The sequence below is a fragment of the Buteo buteo genome, chromosome 21, assembly GCF_964188355.1.
Source record: "Buteo buteo chromosome 21, bButBut1.hap1.1, whole genome shotgun sequence".
Lineage (NCBI taxonomy): Eukaryota > Metazoa > Chordata > Aves > Accipitriformes > Accipitridae > Buteo > Buteo buteo.
In genome coordinates, this window is record NC_134191.1 from 11,295,223 (window position 1) to 11,321,887 (window position 26,665).

The following is a 26,665-nucleotide window of genomic DNA, read 5'->3' on the forward strand; positions in this document are numbered from 1 at the left end:
AGAAAAGTCAGGGAGAGACAGTTCCCTAAAATCAATTGTAGTTGTACAGCATTTGAAAGTTACCAGAGTCCAAATAATAATCCAAAATATTGAAATAATATTGAAAGGTTCTTTAAAATAGCTTCCCACAGAACATGAGCCAGGAGAAACAAACACACACAACCTCCCTGCCCCCCCCCCCCCCCCCCCAACAAACCAGGAAAACTCAGCTGGAAAGCAGGAAATTTCCTATCTCCAGCAAATGATAGATCTGGTTCTGCCTCAAGCAATTCAGTGACCAAAAGTATTTATGGTAAAATACCTGTGAACCATATCACAGAACTGTACAAAACATCCCCAACTTAGCAACACTGATCTGGCTGAATGCGAGTGTTTCTGAATCTGCCTTGGTACTGGCATCTCTTCTGTTTCCTTTTATATCAAATCTAAGCCTATTGGTCTGAAATTACACGACCAGCTACGATATTGCTCACCCATGCCCACACCTTATGTCTAGAAACAAGAGGACCTGACCCACCCCACTTCTGTCACAATGGTTCTTACCTGCATCTGGGACCCAATAACAGTATTATTGCAGGCCAACTCTGTTTTGTTGATTGTGTCCAGCATAGCAGTTTTCCCCACGTATTCTTTATTAGAGTTTAGATGACGCTCCAACAAGTTCTGTACATCAGCACTGTACTGGTTAGTAAAGGCTTCTTCGTACTGATCTGTCCAGAGTCGTATGCGATTCTCCCACCCTTCAGCTGTGTTTTCATCCAAGGCATGTGCTTCAGAAGGGGAATTCTGCACCAAACAGCAAAGAATGAATGGCTAGCACACAATGGGAAAAACCTATCCACAGCTCTCTGAGCATATGAATATGCTACAAAAAAAGGCAAATCCATTCCAAGCTAAGAACGTGCCAGTTATGAGGACACCTTTTTCAGAACCTGCATCCGTCAGAACATTGTACAACAGTGCCGCTTAGGAATCTACAGAGAACTCTGTACAGGACTAGGACCTCTTGAGAGCTGGTCCTCAGCACTGCTACATACAAGAAAATTAAGCTAGTACATAACCAGAAAAAGTTTAAGTCACTTTGGAAAAATAATTAAGTAGATTAAAAAAGCGAAGAAACAGAACACACAAAGGCAAATAAATCTCATGTAGGCTTTTCCTACAGTCAACCCACTCATGTTCAACATAATGCTAGATGATGCTGACTGCATCTCAATCTTTGCAGTGACTGATCCGAAAATACTTCTGAACCTTCTAGCTAAATGGTCATCAGGGTTTCAAGAAACTGAACGTAGAGCATAAGCTAATACCCAGAGGGTTAAAAAAGCAAGCCCTAAGCAGTGTAAAGAAGAGAGGGCAAAATCAGGTAATCCATTTATACCACCTTGTAAGGGAGGGGAAAAAAAGAAGCTGGTAGGAAAAAAAAAATATTAAGCTTCATTCTTTACTTTACAATAGTTGAAGTAATTCAACAAATAGTATTCCAGAGGGCAGTAACTCAACTGGCTTCATACGGGACTGAGACATACATGCCACTGAGGTATTAATGACAAGGACCACTGAAGAACAATCATTATTTGCATCATACATATTAAAAGCATTAAGAGTTTTAATGCATTTTTACCCTCTCAAGGGACTTAGGTACTATGGAGACAGGCACATACAGACACACCACAGGACTGTTCTATTTCCTCTGAGCCACCTGCTAGAAGCTACAGTACTGGGGTCAGATGGAATTGGGTGTACTTTAAGGCACCTCTTGTGTTTCTAGGAACACGTTTAGCTCAAAATACAAGCCTACTTTTTTGTCAAATAAACTTTCTATCAGATAGCCACACCTACCAGTATTGCAGAAAGTCAGAGATAAATAATCGTCCCATCCACCCCTAGTAAGGGGATGTGGAGAGAAACAAGGCAACACTGCTAGGGACTCCCAAATTTAAACTTGTGTACTACTTTGATGCCCAAGCTTAAAATAGCATTGATGCAATCAAATGATAACTGACCTCACAGAAGAGTGGCCACAACCAGTTCTACATCCCTTACATCAAACACCCCACTCCCAAGTGTCATGAATCAGTCATATCTCTTGGAACTGGATGACATTACCTTACAGAAAGCTATGGGAAGCAAAAGCAAGGTTCAAGGAGCAATTCCTGTGATACCCTTTTGAATAGGCCTGCTTGTGGTGCATGGTAAGGCTTAAGATTATTCTGAGGTTGGTCCCACAATCAGAAATTCCCCAGGCAAACCAAGAGAGATACAAAATACAGGGCAAAAACTGCACCACCATCACAGAGGGTTCTCAGTTCTACTCACCTTCATCCTCAGAGACTTTCGGGAGCCCTCTCGAAAGGCCTGTCCCCCGAACAAGGAGAGAGAGAAAAAAAACCAAACTATTATGTATTTCCTCAGAATTAGCGTCCCAGAACCACACTAGTACTTACTCCAACAGACCAACCCTTAACAAAAGATGACAAGAATTACAGGAAGACCTACACAAGAAGCAAAGGACTTGAACAAAAAGACTGTGCAATGCAAATCCAGTGGAAACTGCTGAAAACCTTGATGGCCAGGATTTCTGAACTAAAAAGGCCTGCCTCATACTTAGTAAAAATCTCAAGATCAAAACCAAAACTATCCCGACTAACCCCACTTGCTTTGACAGAAGGAAGGGCCAACAGAATCAAGCTGGTTCACAACAAAAAACCTGAAAACCTCACATGGCTCCTGCTCACAGTCTTTTATTTAATCAGTGCCCACCAGAAGAACTTCAAGGAAAACCTAACCTGGGGAAAATCATGGTAAAGCTAGCAGATGATGGGAAAGAACCAGCTGCTCACACACTTGTATTCCAATATAAGCAATCCAAAATTATTTCAGTCCTCAAACCCTCACAAACAAGACAGTAAAGTCATCCTTCAACAAATGTTCATCACTACCTACATAGTTTTCCACACAGGCACTATCTCTGTCCCTGAAGAACAGCGCGAAGAAGCTCTGCAGCCCAGATTCCTTAAGATAGCATGCTAAGAAATGCCATGCTCCCTTCATTTTTCATTCCATTCACAGAATGCCCCTTTGTCACAAACAGATGGACTCCAAAAGCTATTTCCCCAAATCCTAATAGAGCAGAAGGGAAACTATGTAATTGAATCCAAGCTCTGAGCATGAATGGACAGCATTGGGAAATAAGGGTGGAGTTCCAGTAAGGTAATTTTTAAACCAGCAGCCATGTAGTCTAACAGGTCACAAATACAAGGCGTCACGTTATTACACCAGAAAGCGCAATTCCTGACAAAAGGAACAAAAGGTTTTTGTCCTGACAAGGACAAAAGTTTCTTGTCAACTGCCAGCTTGTCAACCTGCTCTCAACAATACTCCACACAGCATTTGGTAGGAACTGTAGCAATTGTGTCTCACTCCACATACCTTGATCTTTTTGGCCTTTGGAGCAGTGCGAGCTTTTTCTGTACTCCTCTTCCTCTTCTTAGGTTTGCTTCTACGGACACGGTTGACAGTCAATGTGATGCTTGTAGGGGTGTGCTGCGTAGCTGTGTACAGCACTGTAGAGGGAGATAGTTCTTCATCCCAGCTCTCAGTTGCACTGCTGTCCCCACCTATAGAGAGGAGTGCTTTGTTAGCAATGTTTTTATTCATCCCAGAGAGAACAGCTTACCGTTATGCCCATTTTCATCAAGACAACTTCATGACCCTGCATAGCTCTTTCCTGACAAAACTATACCACCTCAGTTTTCCCACCCAAACTGGGAACAGGTGCCCCAAACTTCTGATATCTCACAGAATGGCACTGATGAACATTCCCCTTTTCTGTTTGCAAGACAGTGTGATTTTCCCAAGAGCTAACTGAGGTGAGGCAGAAGGAGAGGAGAAAATCCCAGTGATTGGGAGGCAAAGAACATTAGCGGGCACAGATCATGGTTAGATGCTTACAACAGCCAAAAGACAAAGGTCTTGTAGAAAGAAAGCAAAAGTCGCTGTTACCAGAATTACAACCTCAAGCTCACCTGACACGTTGTCCTGCTTCCGGCGGCGGAGTCTGATCACCTTCCCCCTGCTCATTCCTCTGCCAAAGGAGAATGCACAATTGAAGCTGGTTTGTAGGAGTAAAGTCACTTGAAATTCAACAGGATGTCACAAGATGCGTGCCCTCAGTGGGGCCCAGGATGATAAGAACATCGATTTAACATCCTCATCTCCACTCCTGGTGCCACCAACACTTGTCAGGCTGACAACGCAAAGGAGGAGGGTCAATACTGGGTAAAGCACTGGAAAGAACGCTCCAGTTAGCAAAAGGAAGTCCGTCCCACAGCCCAAACGTGACACGGTTCAGTATGAGAAGTCAACACAAGGAGCAGTCCAGATCTGCACTGCACCAAAGCTTACCTGCACTTTTCACACTTGAGGAGGAAACCATCTTGGGAGACACTGCAGTGGCACCAAGTGGGAATTGATTCTCCTTCTGAGGAGCTCTCACTGTCCCCGGAGTTCTCCTCATCAGGTGAGTGCAGGCCGTTCAGTTCTGCACGAGGTATAATGGTCTGGACAGGAGGAGAGGCTGGCGGTGTTGGAGGAGGAGGGGCTCCATAATTATGATCCTGAAAACGAGTATTTGCAGTACTACTTTTAATGTGAAGATATGATGCCTAGAAACTGAAGTCCCAAATCCACAGTTCCCAGGTTATTATTTAACAACTGGTGTAAAACAGTAGTCTGAATTCCTCAATCTACCAAGAAGGTAGAACAATAGCTCTGAAAGATGTGAATGGTTTTCTTCTGCACCAGTAAATTAAATTCAAAACCTATGAAAACAACTAGGCTATTTCAACATTAACTGTTGTACAGCTAGTAATCCAAGATGACATCAGTGGTCAAACACTGAAACTGGTTGCCCAGACGTTGTGGAGTTTCCATCTGTTGAGATATTCAAAACCCAACTGGACACCCAAACCACAACTAGGCAACCTGCTCAAGCAGAGTCAGCTTGAGCAGGGGGGTTGGATTACGTGATCGCAAGAGGCCCCTTCCAACCTCAATGATTCTGTGACGTCCTGTTCATCCCATAGTTTGAAGCCATGCTCCCACTCTTCCTGACTGTTCCTTGTTTCTCAGAGCTATAAGTTACCAACATGAAAGTCTGCGCAGTTGAAACAAGTATAAATAGTGCACAATAAACCAAACGGGGCATAAAATTACCACCAGGAAAATATTATGTATTCATGTATATTCACACTTCATTCATATACTTCAGTTACAAATCTATCACCTAGAACACTAATAAAGCTTGCTTTATAGAATACACAAGACTTCACAAACAATAAACACACAAATGCAAAATGTATGGCAGAACTCAGCTGTAACTCTGTTCCCTAATAAATAAGCCAAAACTCCTAAGGCTTAACAGGCAAAAGACTATGGAACAAGGAAAAAAGAGTAAAGTAGACAGTAAAGAGCTGATTCACTGCAGAGAGAGTACTCACTGCGTAAGGCAGCCCGCGATAGCTGTGTTTCTGGGTGGCCCCATAGCCGTGGCTGGAGTACACATTCTTCTCACTGACAGCTGGACTAGCTTCCACAGACTCTGGGCTGCAGAAAGGGCCAGAAGCAAAACCCATCAATACGACATCATTTTTTTAGTGCCAGTATTTCACTGCTCTCTTCTGTTCAACACACGAGCTCAAAATGAAGAAACTTCACGAAATTGAGGTGTTATTATGCACTTCACCAGGCATCATGTGTGCAGAAGTTGTACAGGATGAACCTGCTTTCAGAGGGAAGGAACTGAGTAAGGGCCACCCTGGATAACTCATTAAACTTGGTCTCAATCTGGGAAGTTAAAAATAATTAGCATGTAAGAAGCTCAGTTTCCTTATAGTTGAGGAAGTTGGGTCTAGTTCAGCATTCACATCTGAACTCAGCCAGCCTAATCTCAAAGCCACTGAACAGTACTGCCATGTTATCTCTGCAACAGCTTATTTCAAATAGCAGCTAAGCAGCTTTCTTTCCTGCATCTGCGCTTGTTTCTCTCTCCCTCAGATACTAATTGTTAGCTAAATCCAACATTCTTGATAAAGCCTGCATGAAACCTGCAGCTGTCCTGACAGCAACTACCAGGAGTTGGAGATTCCTGTTACAAAGAGGCAACAAAATTCATGACCTGGACAGACAGTGGCCACAGACAAATCAGATTTGCCCTGTGCTTTCTGTACAGCAACATGGTGTGCAATGTGCTGAACAAGAAATTTGCTGCTGAGATACAATGCACTCTTCCACCACATGGTGGTGAAAAAAAACAGCTAAAAATGAAAGGTATATCCTTAGCAGAAAGCTGCAGAAACCCTACTCAGAAAAGGGACAGCTGCAGTTCAATGCAGGGATTATTAGATAATGAGGCTACAGACAGAATACAAGCAAGGAAACACACTGTCTGTTACAAGTAGAAGATACAAGTCAGCTAACCTCTGCATAGATCAGAAGTAGAGCCCGTATCAGAATACAGCAGAATATTACTGAATCCTATCTGCAGGTGAAATGTTCTTCAAAATTATAGCATGGAGCTGAGCAAGCAGGAAATAAAAAGAGTGTAAAGGAAAACTTTACCTTGGACCTCTGCTGCTCTGGTGAGATCTTGCAGGATTCTCAGTGGGTCCTACATTGTCAGCGTGAATCAGGCAGTACTCAAAGAACAATGGCCAGTGGTCACGCGTGGGGCAGCATTTAGGCACCACCTAAGAACACTAACCCCTGTGCCCTTTGGACTTCCTACTAGTTCTTGAAATCTCTGCTGCATTGAAGTTTGCCCCACCCTGCCACAACCTGATATACTCTCCAACGCACTAACCTTCTGAGCTTCTGGCTTATTCTGGAGTAAGGTGGATCTGTCTTTGTAACATAAAGGGAGCAATAATTTATTGCGCAAAGAACTGCAGAAAGTAGAAGACCTTAAACCTGCGCAAACCGCGCTTTTGTAGCTCAGGATTCAAGAGCATGACATGATAAATTCAGTTGGTTTTCAATGTAACTACAGCCAGCTAAATTGTCAAAACCAGGAAATACAGGTGGCGATACCTCTCAGAGGATACATTTCTTAATAAAAGACACCGTGCAGAGTTTGCCACATAATCCAGCCTTGCTGGATCTTTGCAACAGTCCTTTAGGACTTCCAGATTGGTACACAGTTAAATCCATTCAGGTTTAACTGTATCTTCAGAAACAATATTAGAAGGAACAGAGCCTAAACAGCCTAAGCAGCAGATCTATCCTCTGTCCAAGTCACCCACATTCCTAACTTCAGTCAGCCTCAAATACCAGCAATGCTGCCGCAAGCATTAGCAATAAAACTTCAAGACTGTTGGTGCAACGGTGTCCAGGGGCAACAACACTGGGGCCCATGCTTCCTCAGCAGCAGCCTGCCAAGGAGCTTCAACAACTTCCAATATGCAGTCAGACTAACACAGCGTAACTACTCTGCAGCCTCCATGCCACCCTCAGATGAACACAAACACTCTTCAGCATTTTCACCTCCCCTCTGTATCAGAGGCCAGGGGAAGATGCTAAAGCTCAGCCTGAAAAGAGGGGCAGCTAGTTTTCCTTTTACCTTCCCACGGCCTTCCTGATGCGTATCTTTGAACTCAATCCCTTATAAGAGACAAGAAGCTCAGATACCCCAGACTTCATGCATCAAACTAGTAGAGTTTCAAAGAAGCAGAGGATAGCCTTAACTTTGAACAGATTCACGAAGGACACTTCAGCACTAAGTAACAGTGCATCAATGCAAAGCCTGGAGAATAAAGTCCCGGCATTCCCAATTTTTAGAAAACAGACAGAGAAACCAATTCAGAAATCTTCAAAAGCCTTTTTTCAAAGCACTCCAGCCTAGCCTCAAGTTGGACCTACAAATTTCTTACAACCAGGAAAAAAGAAAATGCTTTGCAGAAGGTTTATAGACAGTCTTTTTGATATTTAATTGCTACAAGGGACGTGTGTAGATATATCTGGCTCTCCTTTCTACCATGCTCAGCTCTGAAAGCAAAGTGCCTAGTATATAAGTAAACTATTTAGCACTCTTTCTCCTGTCATAAACAGTTTAAAATTCCTGCATGTTGACTCTTTAAAGTGCTGGTGTGGGAGAAGCATGGTGACAAGCAATACTGAAATGTTAAATCTTGAAAAGTGAAGGATCATATACCCACTGCAGATGAGCGACTTACTAGATTCTGACTCCCTGTTTAAAAACATGTAAAAATATGGGCTTTAGGATGGAATGAAGCATCACGAAGAAGAATGCCTAGAATGGGGCCAGTGCCAAGACAGACAAAAAAGAGCATTAGCAGTCTTGCAGAGAGTGCAACTGTGTAGTCAAACTCTGTGCATAGTCAAAGCAGGGCAAGATGGAAGGGAAAAACAATGATTCATACCCTAGCCTACTGCTCTTACAGCTGAAAATTAATAGAGTCTGGAGCAATATCTGTTCTACACTAATCAATCTGACAAGCAGGTATTTGCACAGTAGGTACCTTTAAATAATACATGGGGGAAATCTGTCTCCAAAATGCCCTTTGTAAATTTTTGTAAAGAGATGCTATAGTCTGTATTTCAAAGGATGCAGGAAAGCAGGAGGTAGAAGCACACAGAAATAACTTGAGCCCTCCCTCTCGCCCCCAACAAAAACATAGTACTCATCCGAGCTGACATCATTCTAACAAGGGTTTTAAGAAAAGATCACAATGCAATATTTTCTGAAGTTGAATGTTCCTGACTCCTGCAGAAGAGGAGTCTTTTAAAAGAAATGGTAAGTCCCCTCCAACAGGCCTCAGAGACAGGACTGCAGTGAGAGCCCTGCACAGGGTCCTGTGGTGGGGACCCTGAAGGATTGCCCACCGAGGTGTGCTTCTTGGAACCTGCTCAGGGGCAGAAACAAAATAAAGGAGTCTGCACAGGCTGATGCTGTCTCACATCTATAGCCAAGCTCCAAAGGGGTCCAGAAATCAGTCATGTAAGATTGGTACTGAGTCTGAAGCAATAGACTCTACTGAGAGGGAGGATCAGCACACTGATCCCTCATATGACATAGCTTTTGGGAAAGGAGCTAGCTTGTACCTTGCCAACTTCAAGCAAGGGTACAGCAAATGCACAACTGTCTGCACTCGAGTATAGACTTACTAGCCAAGCTGACACAAAACTCATGGTTGAGTGCCTCGTATTGTTAGAATTCCCCTTTTCCCCATCTCCCGTGTCAAACTTACCCATCTCTGTAACACTGCATTTGTTAAACACTGAGAGTCTGTCTCTGCATTCATCTGTCACACAGCCAGTGGACCAGCACCCCCCTTCTCCCCAGTGGAGAAAGCACCAGCACCAATCCTGCAGCCCCACTCCAGGGCAGCCCTCTGACACCCTCCCCTCCTCTTCTCCTCCTCCATGGGGTAACACTCACTCCGATCCTGCAGCCATGTCGGAGTAGGACGTATCTGGTGTGGTGACTCCCAGAGGGATTGCAATGCTCATGACGCCCGTCGGGGATCACGGAGTCCAGAGGGCAGCGACTGGCCGCTCCGAGGGCGGAGAGGAGCCGCAGAGCCTCGGCCAACACGTCACGGACATGGGGAAACCTACCGGGGTAGAAACAAAGCATTGCATCTCCGTTACAGGATGAGCTCTCCCTGTACACCCCTAAAAAGAAGGCTTCCACAGCAAAAGAAAAGCAGAAATAGGTTTCCATCAGTGACATGGCACATAATTTTTATTTCATTTTCTTATGTGGGGCCAGGGAAGAGGTAGATGGTAGTAGTTTGGTGAGGTTTTTTGGTGTATTTTTGTTTGTTTGGGGTTTTGTTTTGTTTTTTTTACAGTCTTGGACTGACACGCAACGAGCTGCTTGGCCATAAAGCCGATAATGATAGTTCCCCCCTCCCCCAACTAAACTTAGGACTAATTATCAGATAAGCAATCTATTAGCTCCTTCTGCATATAAGCAGCAGCTGTCACCTATCACCCACAGCCCTCCATCAGCATTTCCTAACTCCTTCCCTGAACAAGTTGCAGGCAAAGCCCCATCTGGGAGGACAATGAGACAGAGCCGAGGTGGACTGAGCTGAGACCTCTCACTTGAGATCAGCTTACATTTGCATTCACTGGGCCCACGGCACGGGCGAGCGTGACCAGCAGAGCGGCTATCCCCACACCACCGACAGCCTCCCCTCGGCAAACAAGGCCCGTCCTGGATTCTACACCAATTACTCAGTCTGGCAAGCCCTGACGCAGCGGGCCCTGACTTTCCGAAATCCCAGCTGACACCTCCCCGCGGCAGAGCCACGTCAGACATCTGGGCGCTCGCGCATAGGCCGCTCCGATGAGAAACACGGCGGGGCCATTGGCTTGGTGCGGGGAATCGGGGTGAGTCACGGCGGCATCACCGGGCGCAGCCGCCGGCCGGCCGTGCTGGGGCCGGCAGGGAAGCCCGTGCCCGGGCTCCACCTTCCCTGCTGACCGCAGCGTTTTGGTAAGGCAGCGAGCGAAATCGCCGATAAACGCAAACTTCCAAGGGTCGGACGGCAGATAGAAGTAAAACAGGATCAGCTCCTCGTTATGTAAATAACCTCAATAACACAGACGTTCATAAAGGAGCTATTATGCTATGTGGCCCTGAAGAAAACCCCCACGATGCAGAGAAAGGCTGCATTTCCGCACATAGCAAAGGTAGCTCTAAAACTAATGAAAACCGGCAACAGTTTAGCCAGCCTCTTTGCACGTTACACTTTTAAGGGCAGCCTTGAATAACTTTCCGCAGTCTTTCCCCCGGCTCTGGCAGCGCAGATGAGCCAGCCTGCCCTCGCAGCCGGCCGTCACATGCTCCCCGGCATCTCAGGGGTTCTGCCAGCAAACCTTCCTGGGCTACAGACAGGCCGCGAGCCAAGTTTTCCTGTGGGTAGTGAATTTCTCACAGGGAACTGCCTTTGGACACCATAGTCCAGCCATTGTTTAACACGCAAAAACCCCCAGAAACACGAAAACACACACTCACTACAAGGGCAAATGAAGGAAGACTGAGAGAGAGTCAGAAAGTTTAAATGCCACATACTATATTGCCTTTTCCTGTCTTAAAAGGCAGGCCGCTTCTCTTAGCACAAGGAAATATTTTCCTTCATCAGTATAAATCCCTAAGAGAAATCCTTCTGATAGTATGACAGGCATACAGCGAATTACAGAAGTAGCACGTAAAGATTTCTAAGTGGTCTGTGGCAATTCCCTGTTATGCCCCAAAGCAATGGTCTCGCACGGAGGTGGGAGATGAAAAAGAAAACAGGTAGGACTAAGCTCACAAGCAGCTCAAACCCAAGACAGCCCAGGTGTCCTTGAGTGTGTTTTCTGGAAAAATAAAAAGAAAAATAAAAGGACCTTTAGGAAGTGTCTCATTTACCCTTTTTCATGCTTGTAACAGAATTGTGATTTCTACAGATGAGACAAACTACTGCTAAAATACAGCTAAAAGCTACAGACAGCAATCCCTGCTTCAATCCAGTGTCACATAAAAGTCTGGCACAAGGTTAAAAGAAATAGGACAAGTTTCTCAGTGTCTGAAGCACATTTCACTTTTAAGGGACATAGAAAACTCCCCCCCCCCCCCCCCAATCTTTTTAAACACTTGCTTAGATTTTTTTTTTTCCTATTGATCTCTTGCCTTTGCCATGACCATATGCAGCAGGCAGCAGCACAAGATTTCATCAGGACAAATTCCAGGCTCCTGCCTGCTCATGACTCAGCAGAACAGGAGGATTTCAGGTGCGGCTTCTGGACTTGAGAGCCACAGGATATCTGGTCAGTCCTAGGATGACAGGGACAAGTTTTCAGCTTTCTCATAGAAAGTCCTCTTCCCATCAATGCTGTACAAACACTGTGGCACTGAAACGGTCTGGTAACTCCCACTTTTGGGAAAGAGATTACTGGAGAAACATGAAATACCAAACAGAAAGGTTAGACAAGGTGAGTTCCAGTTCAGTTGCTTTTGTGTTGACCCAGCAGTACTTGCCCAACCATCACCCATGCTCAGATTTTGCTGTTTGTTGCTACTGTTTTATGTGTACTTTCAACTCTGACAATGTAACATTCAAAACGAATTGCTGAGACCAAGCTGAAGTGCTGTCCAAGACCGCATCACCTTCAGGCTAGATTACAGTCTGGTCTTCATGAAACTTGGCCTGGTAACACCCAAAACACTAGCCTGCACAGAAAAAACACGGGGGTTGAGGTCAAAATGTTCACCCATCGAACTGGCTAATTTCCTGTATATGCAGTCCCCAAGCTCCTTCCTACTTTTCCTCCCCAAAATATAGAGCTGTTCAGGCGAAAAAAGTCACACCAAGTTCTCTCCAGTGCCACTGGAAGAAGTTTTCCTAAAATTCAAAGTCTTAATACAAATTTGATAAGCTTCAGACCACAACACAAACCTATCTCCCTTATGATATAATTCTTGAAACCAAATGGAAACAGGAATTTTGATGGCCTAACAGGTAAATAATACTTAGCTGGTTTTGGAAAGGCGGGATTTAAACATGTATTTTTTTCCCACATTTGGCATCTACACGCCTGCCTCCTTAACCAGTCATACCAGTATAAAGACACCTGGTCTTCCCCAACATCATCAAAACAGCCCAGATGAGCATCCACCCGCACAGCCACCCCAGCATTGGGTTCCCTGATTCTCACTTGGCACAGGTTACACACCAAGGGACTCGACCACCTTCAGACTAAAACCATAAGTGGTTGCCTTAGCTAAAATGGGAATATGCGCTATTCAATTATTTCAGGTAACATCCTGTATTGGCGGAAAGGACTGTAATAAATCTAAGGTGGCCAAGCAAAGGTTAGGCAACACCTGCTGTAACAGTGAATTTAATTTTCGAAACTCTGTTTAGGATGCAGCAGCTGCAGCGCTGCATTGGCTCACTTCCACAACCACTGCCGTCCATGTTACAAATAAAGTAGATGCAGAAAATTTACTGCTGGAAACTCTTTTCATTACTTGTGGTGTTAAAAGTCAGTATTAACAGGGACAATCAAGCATGGCCAGTCAAACAGCTCACTAGAGTTTCCTCCTTCAAGATGTGGTCATTCCCGTTTTCACTGTTGTCCCAGTCTCACAGACACCTCTGGGCACCCGTGGTGTGTAACACTTGGTGACAGACTCTACAAAATATTTGTGAGCACCATGAAAAAAATTACCCCCAGACAAAAAAACCTGGGCACAGCCTCACAGACCACATGTTACCTAAATTCAGATGCCCAGACTCCATCACCATTTGGTGCCGCTCAGGTAACACTACACAATCTCAGGGGGGACAGAGCACTTCCCTTGCACCCTCCCATGGTCACAGACTCAAGGGTAAAGCAAGCTACCACAAAGGGAAAACAGAGAGATTCAGTCTGTTTCTCTGCAGCATTGGTGCACATCTATGAGTCTGTGTCTACAGAGGACTTGAAATTTGTGCATCCAGTATCTCATGCATTGCTGAGAATGATAAGGTAACACTGGTACAAAACACACTGTGGACAAACTGAGAAAAGCCTTTTCTGATTATATACAACTTCAACATATTGCAGGGCAAGGAGGACAGGGAAATCCTCTCTGTCTGCACTGACGATGACCACTTATCATGTATCTCTTGTTCGCAGAGAGCAAAGGACAAACAAGCGCTTCCTTTACCACTCCCCACAACTCCAGTTACTGAAGTCCCAAAACTGAATGTAGATCCAAGACTTTTGACAACCCAGGATTACGAGTGTCCAAATGACAACTGCCGTCCTCTTCTCCATGCTCAGCAACAGGCCTACAGGTCATCTATATAGGATGAGCTCCATATATAATGAATCGCACATCTTCAAGCTCCCAAGACATTACCAGTCACATCAAATTCAAAGCACGTTTTTCTCCTGCATCTCCCACTGCCACAGGCCAGAGCTGGTGGCAAACTGGAAATAGCAGCTCTGACATGCAGCCTTCCTTGGCATCCTTTCCATCAACCTCATCTGGGACAGAGCCAGCAAATTCTGACCAGTTCATACTTATGCTGTCATCTGCATCAGCAGCAAACTACCCTGCAAGTGCAGCAGTACAAAACCATTAACAGGCTTACAGATCCTACTCATTCACCTTCTCCCCTAGAAATTTCAGAATAGCCAAAATCTATGGAACGTCTAATGTAAACATGAAGTGCTTCAATTACCATACTGAAAAAATCCCGTCTCATCAGCCTGTGCCACCCAAATACGAGCACCATCCACCCCAGTCCAGTCAAGCACTGCCTGTTCTTTCCAGCACACCCATAAAGCTCATGTCAAGGGCAAATCCTCACAGAAGGGCAAGCACCTTTAATGCAAACAGAATCAGATCAAGAGTTTTTGTGTTTAAAACAGCTAGCTCAAAAAAAATGCATCAAATTCCCAGAATTTTAGACGTGTTGTTCTATAAGGACACCTACACAGAGGCAGGGGCAGAGCAGACAAATCCTTAAGTCATTTAGCTCTAACTCATTCTGAAACATACAGATTCCTAAAAGCACTTGAATTGTGCCTCAACCTACCAATACAAATGCTTAGCTCTGCTCTGAAAACAAGCTGGGTTCACTAAGCAGCAAGGAAACAACTGTGCCAGTTTTAAAAAATGAAATATTGACATGAGTATTTACTGTTATCTTTAGTACCATATATCATCTGCTAGCTGACTGACAAAGCAGGACAGCAATCCATCCATCCATCCTGCGGGGTCTGGGAGAACTCAGTCCTAGTCTAGAACAGAAAGGATCAAACTAACAGGCAACACAAATATTCATTACTAGCTAGGTATGCATACTGTGATAACCGAATTATTGACAAATACAGTGCAATGGTTAAAGATTTATCTGTCTTACAGCTTTCTTAAGACTCTCTCCTGTTTTATATATAAGTAACTATATGCAAAAAAAAATGCTTGTACGTATACATTTGCTTCAGAGTTCAACTTGCTCTCTGGGATCTGGAGAACCATGATAAAGCACTAACAAGCTCTTAGAACAAGAATAACAACATTTTAAAATTTAAGTATCAAAAAGCAACAACCCAGCAAGACCTGATCCTGCTCACCATGCTGTACAAGACCTGGAGTCAAGGATCAGGGAGAGACTGCTGCTTTTAGGACACGGGTGATTTCAAACAGCTTTTGGGCCTATGCATCAGTCAAGTTGTTCCATACAAGATATGAAATCATATTAATGATTCCCATTATTCTTAAAGTACTTTATGGAAGCACTGGAAACTACATCAACACATGTCTACAAATACACCTACTTAGCTAAAGTCAGCATGATAAAGCCATTAAGTGAAAGCTATGTAAGCCACATTTAAAACTGAGGTACAAGCAAGTTAAACGGATTTTGATAAAATTTGGTAAACAGCTGGAAACTAAAAATCTTTTGATTAAATTTACTTAAACTAGGTTTAAGCTATTTTAAGGCAATTTTCGTCATGTCCATCCATGGGATTCCATCATTTTAGGTGATGAAGAAAACATCAATTTTAGTCAAACTCCTTTGCAAACTACACCTTAGGGGACTACAAACGATGACAGTGAACAACTGAAAGAAATTAAACCATCAAGCAGAAAAATTATGAAATGCATAGTCAAGTACTCTCAGCAACTGACCCAAGACTGCAGAGATTACTCAGAAAAGCAAAAACAATAACCTCAAAACTTTGCTGCTGCTTCAGCAGTCAAGTTACGCAAAACCTCTTTGTTTTGCAGAAAAAAAAAAAAAATCCTGTGTTTTTCTTTTGGAATCACTAAGGATCTCAGGTATTATGCTAAGAAACAGAAGAGAAATTTAATAAGAGATAAAGGAAGAGCAGATAAGACTTTGCCTTCAGAAATACCTTCTACTGGACAATTCAACCACATTCTTTACAGTCCAATACACTCCGGAGATGGAGATGTCAGGCAAGGGTTTGTTTGGACTTTCTTAAAACTTCTAATTTGCTGGGAAGCTTAATTTATATTGATTTGAAATTGGCTGAAGAGTCATACATAAGGATAATTCCATAAACAGACACATGCCAAATTAGAAAGGGGAAGCAAATTACAGAGTAGCAGTGATCTGTGGTAGACCAAATTATTCTGAGGTATGTTTATGGAGAGGTGGCAGGCAGGCACCAGGAAACTTGGCCTGTACCCCACACTGATGAGAAGGGACCTAGCTGCATTTGCGTGGTCTGCACACACAGTCTGCTGAGCAGGACAGTGATAGAGATGATGTTTTAAAGGAATAACAACCTCAACGTAAAGGGAAAAGGACTATCCCAGCCAAGAACTTGGTATCAAAGTCCTCATAACTTTAAGGGCCATAAACACTGGAAATCTTCAAAAAAACTTCAGAAGACAATACTTTGAAAGTCTAGCCACCTATATGAAATGCTAACAACTTAGAAATGTTAATCATCAAAACAAAACGTTAAGAATAATGGTAATAGTGGAGAAATTAAGAAAAAATCCCACAAACTCAGCAAGAATAATAGTTGGTCCCTTTCTACACAATGTTTTACATTGCCTCTATCTCACAGCATAACAAGTCATTGGCGAAGACGGCAAATTTTTCAAACACTGAAGCACTTAAAATGATATTTTCAAAAATTAAAGCAAGTCGACCCCCTGCAAACACTTTTATTTTTACAAATACTGTTTTCTATTCTTTACTGAAAGATATAAAGCAATACAGGAGAAAAAAAGAATTATACATAAGGCCCCAAGGAAATGATGATACAAAAATTACTGAAGTAAATGAAACAGGAAAGAGGAAAAACATCCCTCTTCCTTCAGTTCTACAAACTTTTGATTTGGGACATTCACAGGGGAAAACTATTCTGCAGCAAGGGGAAACACATCCTAATTGCTACGCTGGTTCTATACTGTGAGTTTGTCACTCTCTTTTCCCATGGGATGAAGGAGAACAGTTAAATGTCTGTATATCACAAAAATAAGAAAAGGCAAACAAAAAGGTTCAGAACTGATATTTTGAGATTAAGGACTTGACAACTAACCGCCAATGAATCCAGCTGTGGCAGCTGATGTTACTGCTGCAACTGTCCCCTCTAAGCCTTTGCCAAAACAGCTGGCAGGAAGGAAACGTTGCCATGTCTCATCAAGTACAGTTGATGCCAAGAAGACTGGACTAAAAGCAGAAGCAGGTAACATACATATTCCCTTTCAGATACGGTTATAGGGGCAATAAATTTCTGCAATGGGGCAGAGCAGACAACTAGGAACAGCAATACTGGAAACACCACTGCTCAGTTCACCACACCTTGTCAATATAAATCCTATGTTTTCAGATTCAGCTTAAAAGGCCTCCCTACACCAGAAAATGGCTACAGTTAAAAATGAGACTCAAGATTTATTTAAATAATGTAAACAACATTGGTTTAATCCTAACAGACCAGGGTGTTTCCTTGTTCTAAATTTTGTTGCTTGTGAATTCACTTACATGAATGGTTGTACCTGTGTAACTATTAAACTTTCCTAAGTAGACAAACCCTAAATTAAAAAGGTTGTCAGACCACCCCCCCTAAAAAAAAAAAAAAAAAAAAAAAAAAAAGAAAAAGAAAAAAACACCTTTAGACCTCAAAATTGTGTTTTGAAGGTATTTCAGAGAATAGCCTATACCACATGCAAGGTCAGAGGGAAACAGAGCAATAAAGGGCAATAACTAGGATCAAATCCAAACCCAGAGAATTACAGTTCCCATGAGAATCCAGACAGTCCAGAGTCATGGGAAGTCGCTGAATATAGAAGGGGAATCAGCAGAATTTACTGGCACAGATTAGCGTCCTGAAGTTGCAACCAGTGGAAGGCTAACCACAAACAAGTTGCCAGGAGTAGGATTGCAACCTCCAGTCCTAGAACTGGAAAAAAGATTTCTCCATAATCCCACTAAATACTCTCTGCCTTGCAGGTCTGGCTGTACGTCCTTTATACATCTATTTAAGGCCCCCACGTGATGAAGGCTGCCTGTCTGGCCACTCCCAGCCAGGGCAAACAACCCAGCTCCAGAGGAGACTCCAGCAGCCGCTTCCAAGGCAGACGTTGCATCAGCCAGGTGTGCAGGAAGCGGCGGAGATAAAGCAGCTGTTGACGAAAGGGCTTTCGGATGGAGGCCACTTCAGGAATCCCGTGGAAAGGACGACAGGAAGGAGAGAGACGCTCCGCACACAGAACAAGCTTCATTGGCTTCAGAAAGCCTTTGTGCTGGGGCTCCGGACCTGGCCTTTCTCCCAGAGATGATGCAACACTGAGGAACAAGGTCTGTGCCAGAGAAAACTATTCACAGGCTATGCAGATGGCAACGCGGCCAAAGGCTCTCGGATCAAAACACGCCGGAGCCCATCCAGGCCCGCGAGCCCCCCCAGGGCCTCCTTTCGTGCTCCCCAGGATCCTCCATTTCACGTTGCCACCTTGCTCCTAGCACGACCATGGCTTCAGGCAGAATGAAGGACCTTACGATAGAGAGAAAGAAGTAAAAGGGGGTTTTAAAGTCCTGCAAAAATCACAGCATGCCCTCTGATCTGTTGGAGGGAAGAGACGGAGGAGAGACTGAGCTCAAAACCTTAAATCTCCCAGATGGGGATCCTCCCGTCACTGCGGCTTGCCAGCACACGCCTGAGCTCCCCAAACACGTACGGCAGCTCTCTGCTCGCCGGCAGCCTCGGCCCCGCTCTCACACACCAGGAAACCACGCAGGGACGGCCCGGGCAGCCATGGCAACATCACACAGTGTGGCAATTATGGAGCCACAGCTCCCAAGCGAAGGTTCAGCCTTGCTTTCCATTACAGGACTCGTTTTGACCCTTCCCCCACCCGCCCAAACCATCACCGAGTGCCCTCCCGGCTCCAGCCTGGCCTCTGCGGTTTATGACTGGCGAGTTTTGCAGCCTTGCACCTGGGCTCGAGATCATGCAAATACGTTTTTCTCTGCGTCGTAAGGAAGTTACTCCAGGCTTATGTAATGCTCTTGCACCGTGTCCCAACAAACACGGGTTTGTCCGACGTGCCTCGAGTGCGAAACCGGGCTACAAAAACACCTGCAACCTGCACCGCACACAGCAAGTTGGATCCATTTACTGATTGAGCTATGTAATCACTGTTAAGCATTACAATCCAGTGAATTTTACAGGGTTTCAGCAATCTTCCAGCATTGTGGCAGGTTTCAAAGCTCAGCCTGCTGCACTGCCCCACCACATCCCCTTCTCAGGGACTTCTCTGTAGCAAACATCACTGACTGTGGCACTTGCCCAGGTGCCAGTGCCCAGTTGCACTCTTGGTCATTTAAGATGGTTCTGGGACCCCTAGAAAATTCACACATTTCCTGCAGATCTACTTTTCCCAGCACAAAACCTGTTAGAGAGCAGACAGAGTCAGTAGGACAGTGGTAGAGAGCAATCACAAAGCCCCAGAGGCAGCATATCAGCCAAATAAATGCCTTATTTCCACTTCTGGGGCTTCCACCCACCTGATGATGCTGAATTATGTTCAAGAGATGTTCTTTATTGCGGTTCACTTTTCTGGCTTACTTGCACCTCGTGTCATGTTGTATTTTGGCACTGGCAAGATATGTGGTGATCCCAAAATGCAAGTACTACTGACACAGCAGCACGGCATGCCCCGGCTCTGCAAGTTGGATCCTCTGTGCACAGTGGATCTTCACCCAATTGCAATGTTACAGTAGTCAGATTTACAGAATAAGCCATCAGCCAACAATATATTGGACCATCAAATTTTAAGGAATGTAAAGTTTAATAAGTTATTTTGATAAGTTTTTTGTAAAACAAGATAATCAAAGACTTGCTCTTACAACCACAGAGATGAAGGTGTAATACTTATTCAGGAAGCTCGCAAATACCTGCTTTATAACTGCTGGCAAGAAATGCAAAGCTCAGTGGTACAGACAGCACTGAGCGCCATGATCACTTTTTTGACTAGCCCATTTTTTTGTTAACAAGATGAAAAGTGGATAATCCAGTTGAACACATTTTCAAAGTAAATGCAGATGACCAGAAGAAATCAGCAGTCAAAAACCTGCAACCAGTGACTGAATAAGACAAAAGTCACTTAAACCACATTTATTCCTGGTGACTTGCAGATAAATTAGTAATTTCTTCCTTTGAGAAGAGCTTCTCTGAGCGCACAACACTGTAACCAACCACCTTAACTGCTTGTGGGTGGTAACACAGGAGTACTGACATCAAACAGTTGGCCAAGAGTGCTCATCGTAGAGCTCACAGGAAAGCCATGCTGAGTGAGTGGTTCTGTAACACATCAATAATGAAATGCTATCTGCTACCACAACTGCTGGCTTTTTTGAATACTGAATTATGAGCAGAGTAATATATTGAGGTCATTTTCATGATTATCACAAATGCAACTAAGCACAGGTATGAACCACACAATAAAACGAAGAGGTTGAAACACAAGGGTTGCACCTGCTGAAGAGACTGACAACCCTCCACTGGCAGGTCATCTCCATCAGCCTCTCGATGCTGGGGAAGGGGGATGACGACACAGCAGAGGGGAGGCAAGGAAGGGGGAAGATTTCTTTACTGCTAAGCCTTCACAACCTTTTGTGCATAGCAGTTTCTGCGAGTCGCTTCTGCAGGTTAAGACAGATAGGGCTGTCTGGACAAGGTGAGTAGCAGGGGTTGCTGCACTAGATCTCGAAGCTGGAGGCCTTTGCTTTACACTGTGTAGTGCCCCAACACATTTCTGCAGTTTGGCATCCCTTTAGCACTAAGCAAGGAAACTTGCAGTTGCTAGACAACCTCTTTCCCACCTCAGAAATACCTCAATTTATGTGACAAATCAATAGGCTCAACACTGAAAAAGCTACAGAGTTTTGAGCTGTCTCTTCTTCCTTAGGACACAGAAGCATTTCCTTACTGCACAGCTGCAGAGATGAGAGTGATGGGGCTCCTCCCTGGCCGGAGCTGGAGGAGGAGAGGAGAGGCAGGAATGCAGCCATGCAGGAGAAGAGGTGAGAGCAGCCCAAGTAGCTCCACGTCCTCCTCTGCGCAGACAAGGACGAGCACGCACACAGGCAGGACAACCAGGAGAGCTCTACCTGCACCTGCACAAAGCAGCAGAGTTTGAAAGCTACCAGAAGGGAATTTAAGAGTTCTGCATGTCTGCAAAGGCATCTGGAACAAGGTAATCTATGGAAATACAGAAACTCAGCAGCCATTGAGGGAGTGATAGAATGGACAAACGCAAATAAAAAGTAGAAGCACGACCGGGAGCCATTACCAAACTGAGTCACTCAGATCCCCAGGTTAATTTACAAAGTGAGGGAGGAACAGAACTGCTGAAGTACTCTCATTTGGATGGCACGAAAACCAGCAAAGAAGTGCCATTAGAATACTGCTTCTGACAATTATTTAATACTGTTTCAAACACGAATAAACTTTCCAACTAAGTCCAGTTAACCTGAGAGACAGAGAATATCCTACATTAATTTAAGAATGAAACCTACCAGGAGAGCTTGTGCTTAGTTTGCCTCTCAGAGGAACTGTAATCATATTGCCATTGTGCAATTTTTTTAATACTGTTTCTAAAAAAAGGATGAAAAAGATTTAGGGACTTCTGCTGCGGTCAACTGGAATTCAGAAATGCTCATCTGAATACAGTGAGTGTACACAGTTACATCAGGGCTTCTCTGTAGAGGCTTTCAGAAAGCCTTAACCATATCTTAAACATCTGAAGCAACGCAGTATGGGAAAGAACTGAGTTCCAACGATGCAAGCCACAAAGCATTAAATTTCAGAGTTCCCTTCACATCTTGTGTGTCTTATGCAAGGCAGTATTCTAGTAGCAGGTTAACTATTTCTCCTCTAAATTCCTTAATTTCATGATGTTGGCTTTGCCTGCAAGTGCATGTATCTGAACTTGCGCCAAGTGATCATGGTACAAAACCTTTAAAGATTCTTAAACTCCCGTGTCAGGAAAAGATTATTATAATCTTTAAAAAAAAAAAACAAACCAACACAATATATTTTCACTGGAAAGAAATGAGTTGGGCCTGTTTTAGAAGACCAAGATGAATGTTTGCTTCTTCCCACTTCCCTGTAAACCATTCCAATGTTTAATTATTATCATTGCTAAGAAACTGTACTTCAAGATTGAATTTGTCTAACCTCAGTTGATATTGCTATGCCTTTGTCAGCATATCTCACAAGTCCTTTTAGAGAAAGATCAAGTCCTCTCTCAATTGTCTTTTCAATAAGCTGAGTAAGTTGAGCTCCTTTAAGCCTCACATCATGAGGCTTATTTTCCAGTCCCTGGATCATTTCTGCAGCTGTCCTTTGAATTCTCTCCAAATACACTGGCATTCTTCTTGAAGCATGGAAACCAAAATTCAATTCCAGTATCAGTCTCAACATTGCTGTGTTTATAAGATTACTTTTGCTTCACATTCTTTTTCCCAACTTTTTTTTTTCTCCTCAATATGCCCAAGAATCACATTAACCCTTCTAAATAAAATACTGGCCCAAGTACGACATAGAGGCAACTAGCTGTAAAAACCTTAAAGCCCTTTGAGCTACTGCTTTCCAAAATGCTGTTTCACAATTTATAGGTGGGTTTGCAGTTTTGCTAAGAAATGCATCACCTTCCAACTGGATGGATTCATATCTTTTGTTGAAACATGGCAAAACAATTCAGAGCTCCCTCAACATACTTTATTATCCCACTAGTGTCTCTCTGACAGAAGCTTTAGCAAATATTTTATGCTATCCAGATTAAAAGATTCTAAAGAGCAGTAAATTAAAAGCTGATTTCATCTCACCACCTTCTATAAAGCCAGGTGTGTCCTTTCCAAGTTACAATTCCAGATATTTTAGATCTCCACTGTTAATGCACTTTCTCCAGCACAACCACTTGCGGTATCAGAGCACCCTGCCTTCTTCCTCCTAACTCTTGCCCTCTCCACCCAAAACAGGCATGCCCTCCACACCTCCTACACCCAGTCCAACTTCCACAGAACAATCCAGGCTGGAAGGGACCACTGAAGGTTAACTGACTGAAACCCCCTCCTCTCTCCAAAGCAGCACCAACTTGGATCAGGTTGCTCAGGGCATTGCTCATTTCTTCTCCAGGGCCACTAAGTGTTTGTGTAACTATGCATTTTAAGGCCAAAAATAACCTTCTGATGATCTGACTTTCCACCTAACAAAGACTGGAAAAATCTCACCTAGTCATTTCTACACTTGGCATCGCAGCTTACAAACAAGCTAGACCATGTTTGTCAAGCACAGCCTAAAAAACAGTGTATGGATTTACCACAACTCTTTGGGGGAAATTTAAAATAATGCAACAGACTGCAGCCTAGAGGTCCCCAGGCAGCATCAACCCAAGCCATAATGTCTTCACACTGAGCACAGTACATTTGTAGTTCTTATGAAAAGTGTAAAACTTTTTTTAAAACTAAAACTACATCAAACACTTTCTCAAAAGCCTTTGAAGAATGCTTCAAACTACCCAAGCAAAGCTCCAGCTCTAACTACCCCTCCAAAGGAGACTGCTCTTCTGCTGCATATATAGGTGACTTAAGATGTTAGCTTCCCGAGTTTCATGAAACATGTATTAGTGATATAATTTTAAATGTTATCTTCCACGTCCAGTGGTGAGATTTATCAGCACCTATCTTTATCAATATACTTATTTAACAACACCCTCACAGCATCTGTTTCCTTGACTACTTAAATAAGGATGTCCATCATCCCTTAACTAGCACAGAATATCTTTCAACTCGCACAGGCCAGTTCCTACAAAGCTTACCAGTTCTTGCTTCAGTCACTAACAAGCATCTCCCTCACCCCTCCAAACCCCCTGTAATTATATAAACAAAGGAATAGCATGGACATATATTTATCCATACAAAAGCATGTCATAATAGTCAAGTTATCTCCCTTTCCTTGAAGAACAGCTATGTGAAATCAAAGCAACTAAGAGTAGGCTGGATTTAATGTAACAGCATGAACTACTACACTGAAATTAGAGATGTTAGCCAAGGTCCTGTGATCCTCTCGCCTTACATTTTTCCCTAAACATAATTTTTTGGCCCTGCCAGAGATGAACAAAACCTTCAGTCTGACTCAGGAGAGTCAATCTTGTTCTCGCATTACGTTCTCTGCTCTCCGGTCCAGGATTATCAGTGCTGTATTCCCTGCCAACAGCAAGGAACCTCTTTAAACTTGGAAAAATTGTGGAACAGAATATAAAAAAAAAATAATCCCATCACATGAGTAAATGAGGCTTGACAGCATGATGGATGCTACAGGTTCACAAGTATGAAGGCACTCCTAGGAAGATGGCTTGCGCCTGTTACAGCTTCACATAAGCATAAAAGATGCTGGTTTGCCGCATTCAGGAGGGAGATGCTCAACTATTTAGATTGGACGCATTTTATATAAGACTGAAGATGACTAAGTCACAGCTGGACAGATTATGTTCTAGAAGCAAGCTACGTGCTCCTCCCTGTACCTTAAACAACAGCATTTCCTAATCTGCATCTTTCTCCTTTCCCTTTCAAACACAAGACACTGAATTCTTCCATGTAAAAAAATAGCCAGAAAATATTCAGGGCAATGTGCTTTAACCAAGAGGAATTTCACATGCATCAGCCATCACAGGGTGAATTTGACTTTGTCATTATGGAAAAACTGAGAACTATCAAGACATCAGCTGGGTCAGTTGGACAGGAGAATGATCTCAACACAGGAGGAAAACAGCAGACAGGAATTATCTTCCTGAATAACGCAGATAGACTTTTCTGTGCACTAAGCATCCAAACGCAGTTTGCCAAGATACTCTGAAAGCCCCTTCACATAGTTTATCAGTCCTCATGGCTACAAATCAGGAGCAACGTGTAGCATTACAACGCTAGTGAAAACAAGCAGGAAAAATACCGTGGCTCATACCATCACACTCCCCCATCAACAACTCACACGGGAGATTTTTTTTTCAACCTGTATCCACTACATAATGTACTCCCCATCCCACCTTTTAACATCAGTATTAAAACCACTGACTGCTTTACTGAAAGAAACCAAAAGCATATACAGAAGCAACACAGTGCTACAGAACATGGACATGCGGGCAGAGGTGAGGACTGGCAGGGGCGAGACAGCTACCTAAAAAAGTCCAAGAGAAACAATCTGCACCACTAGACAAGGAGTCACAAAAAATTCCATGTTTTACCTCCACACTGCCTATAAGATGTCCTATGCAAACTAATCCCGTTTTTGTGCCTTAATTTTCCTATGAGTAAAACCAGAATCCTACCTCTGACATGTCACACAGTGTTTCTACACATGAAAGCTAGAGCTACATCAATAGATCTAAACAGAACAGGACTGGGGACAATCTGCCTTGGCAGAATTGCATCTTGAACTTCTGGGTGGAAAAAAAAAAAAAACACCCAAAAAAAATTTAAATCACTGTGGCCATTTCACTTGTTTCATTCACAGTCAGTACAGGCTAAGGACCCAGGCACGCATCCCGGGTGAGAAGCAGCAGCCTCCCAAAAAGCAGGGATGATCACTTTAACTGGAGAGATTTTAACCTGAGCTAAATTACACCTTCTCAATACTAACAGAACTCCATAGCAAGTCCCATTGTTCAAGATGAATATTTACATTTTAAACCTACATGCCATTTCAGTAACAACCATCTTTCTTAACAACTTAGGTAATCTTGTTTTACAAAATGCTGAAAAGTTTCCATCATTTTTCAAATATGTGTCAAGGCCATTTATTTCCTCCCTCACAACCTTCTCTTCATGTAAAACTAAAAATTTCAGAATTCCTTGCAAATGTTACCCCAACACGGTGACTCTCATGGGAGCAGCCTACTTCACTATCGCTGAGAAAAAGGAGTGACACCTTAAACTCTGACACTGGAAGAGCAACAGAAAGCTACAAACTTTGCTCACAAGAACAGCCTGCTCCTAAATCGCCCCCATCCATCTCCACTGTGTGACATGGTTTAAAAAAAAAAAAAAAAAAAAAAAAGGAATTTTCAGTCAAAGGATTTCTCCGAAAAGATCGTGGTTACCTTTTCATACAGTCCTGCAAAAACCATAGAAGTTACATCAACATTTGGACATGCCATTTCATTTTCCTTGCTCCTTCAAGGTCCTCTTCTCCCTGTGTGATTCATCCAACTTCTGCTGACCAGTTTCAAGCTGACAGTCCCAAGCTGCACCCAAGAAAGGCCTAACTAACGACTGCAGGTTTCAATGTATAGTCTCACTTTTAGAATATGCTAACACTTTATTCTTTATTAATTTATTACTTCTATCTGTGTATGTAAGACTTAGAAATACAAGAGGAGGAAATAGGAACTGTGACATCAATTTAATTTTTACGTTCTCTGGCAGCTTGCAGGGAAATTCTTTTCTGAGTTTGTGAATTTTTCATATTCTTACAAATTCTGCATCTGAACTTTTCCTAAAGGACACTCTGAACCCAAAGTGGCCGAAGAGAATCCACCAAATGATGGACTTGTACCGCAAGATGCGAGTGCTTCTGCGTTCAGCTTCTTGAATTCCTCCAGCTGACCCTCACCATGCTTCCA

The 26,665-nt window shown here is 43.4% G+C and overlaps 1 protein-coding gene across 9 annotated transcripts in view; it reads right to left on the reverse strand.

Annotated features, from left to right (window-relative positions):
- SETD5 (SET domain containing 5) overlaps positions 1-26,665 on the reverse strand; it is a 71,712-nt gene that overhangs the window by 35,484 nt on the left and 9,563 nt on the right. The window contains exons 1-8 of one of the 9 annotated variants that reach the window (XM_075053048.1): positions 11,702-11,834; positions 9,458-9,632; positions 5,502-5,607; positions 4,408-4,619; positions 4,029-4,087; positions 3,433-3,620; positions 2,320-2,358; positions 544-786 (exon numbers count right to left, since the gene is read on the reverse strand). In XM_075053048.1, coding sequence (XP_074909149.1) covers positions 544-786; positions 2,320-2,358; positions 3,433-3,620; positions 4,029-4,087; positions 4,408-4,619; positions 5,502-5,607; positions 9,458-9,528 — 918 coding nt within the window. In that variant the 5' untranslated portion in view covers positions 9,529-9,632; positions 11,702-11,834. Of the gene's footprint in view, positions 1-543; positions 787-2,319; positions 2,359-3,432; positions 3,621-4,028; positions 4,290-4,407; positions 4,620-5,501; positions 5,608-6,621; positions 6,724-9,457; positions 9,633-11,701; positions 11,838-26,665 lie in introns of those variants that run through there. The other 8 variants (XM_075053047.1, XM_075053045.1, XM_075053054.1 and 5 more) reach the window with 8 other exon arrangements.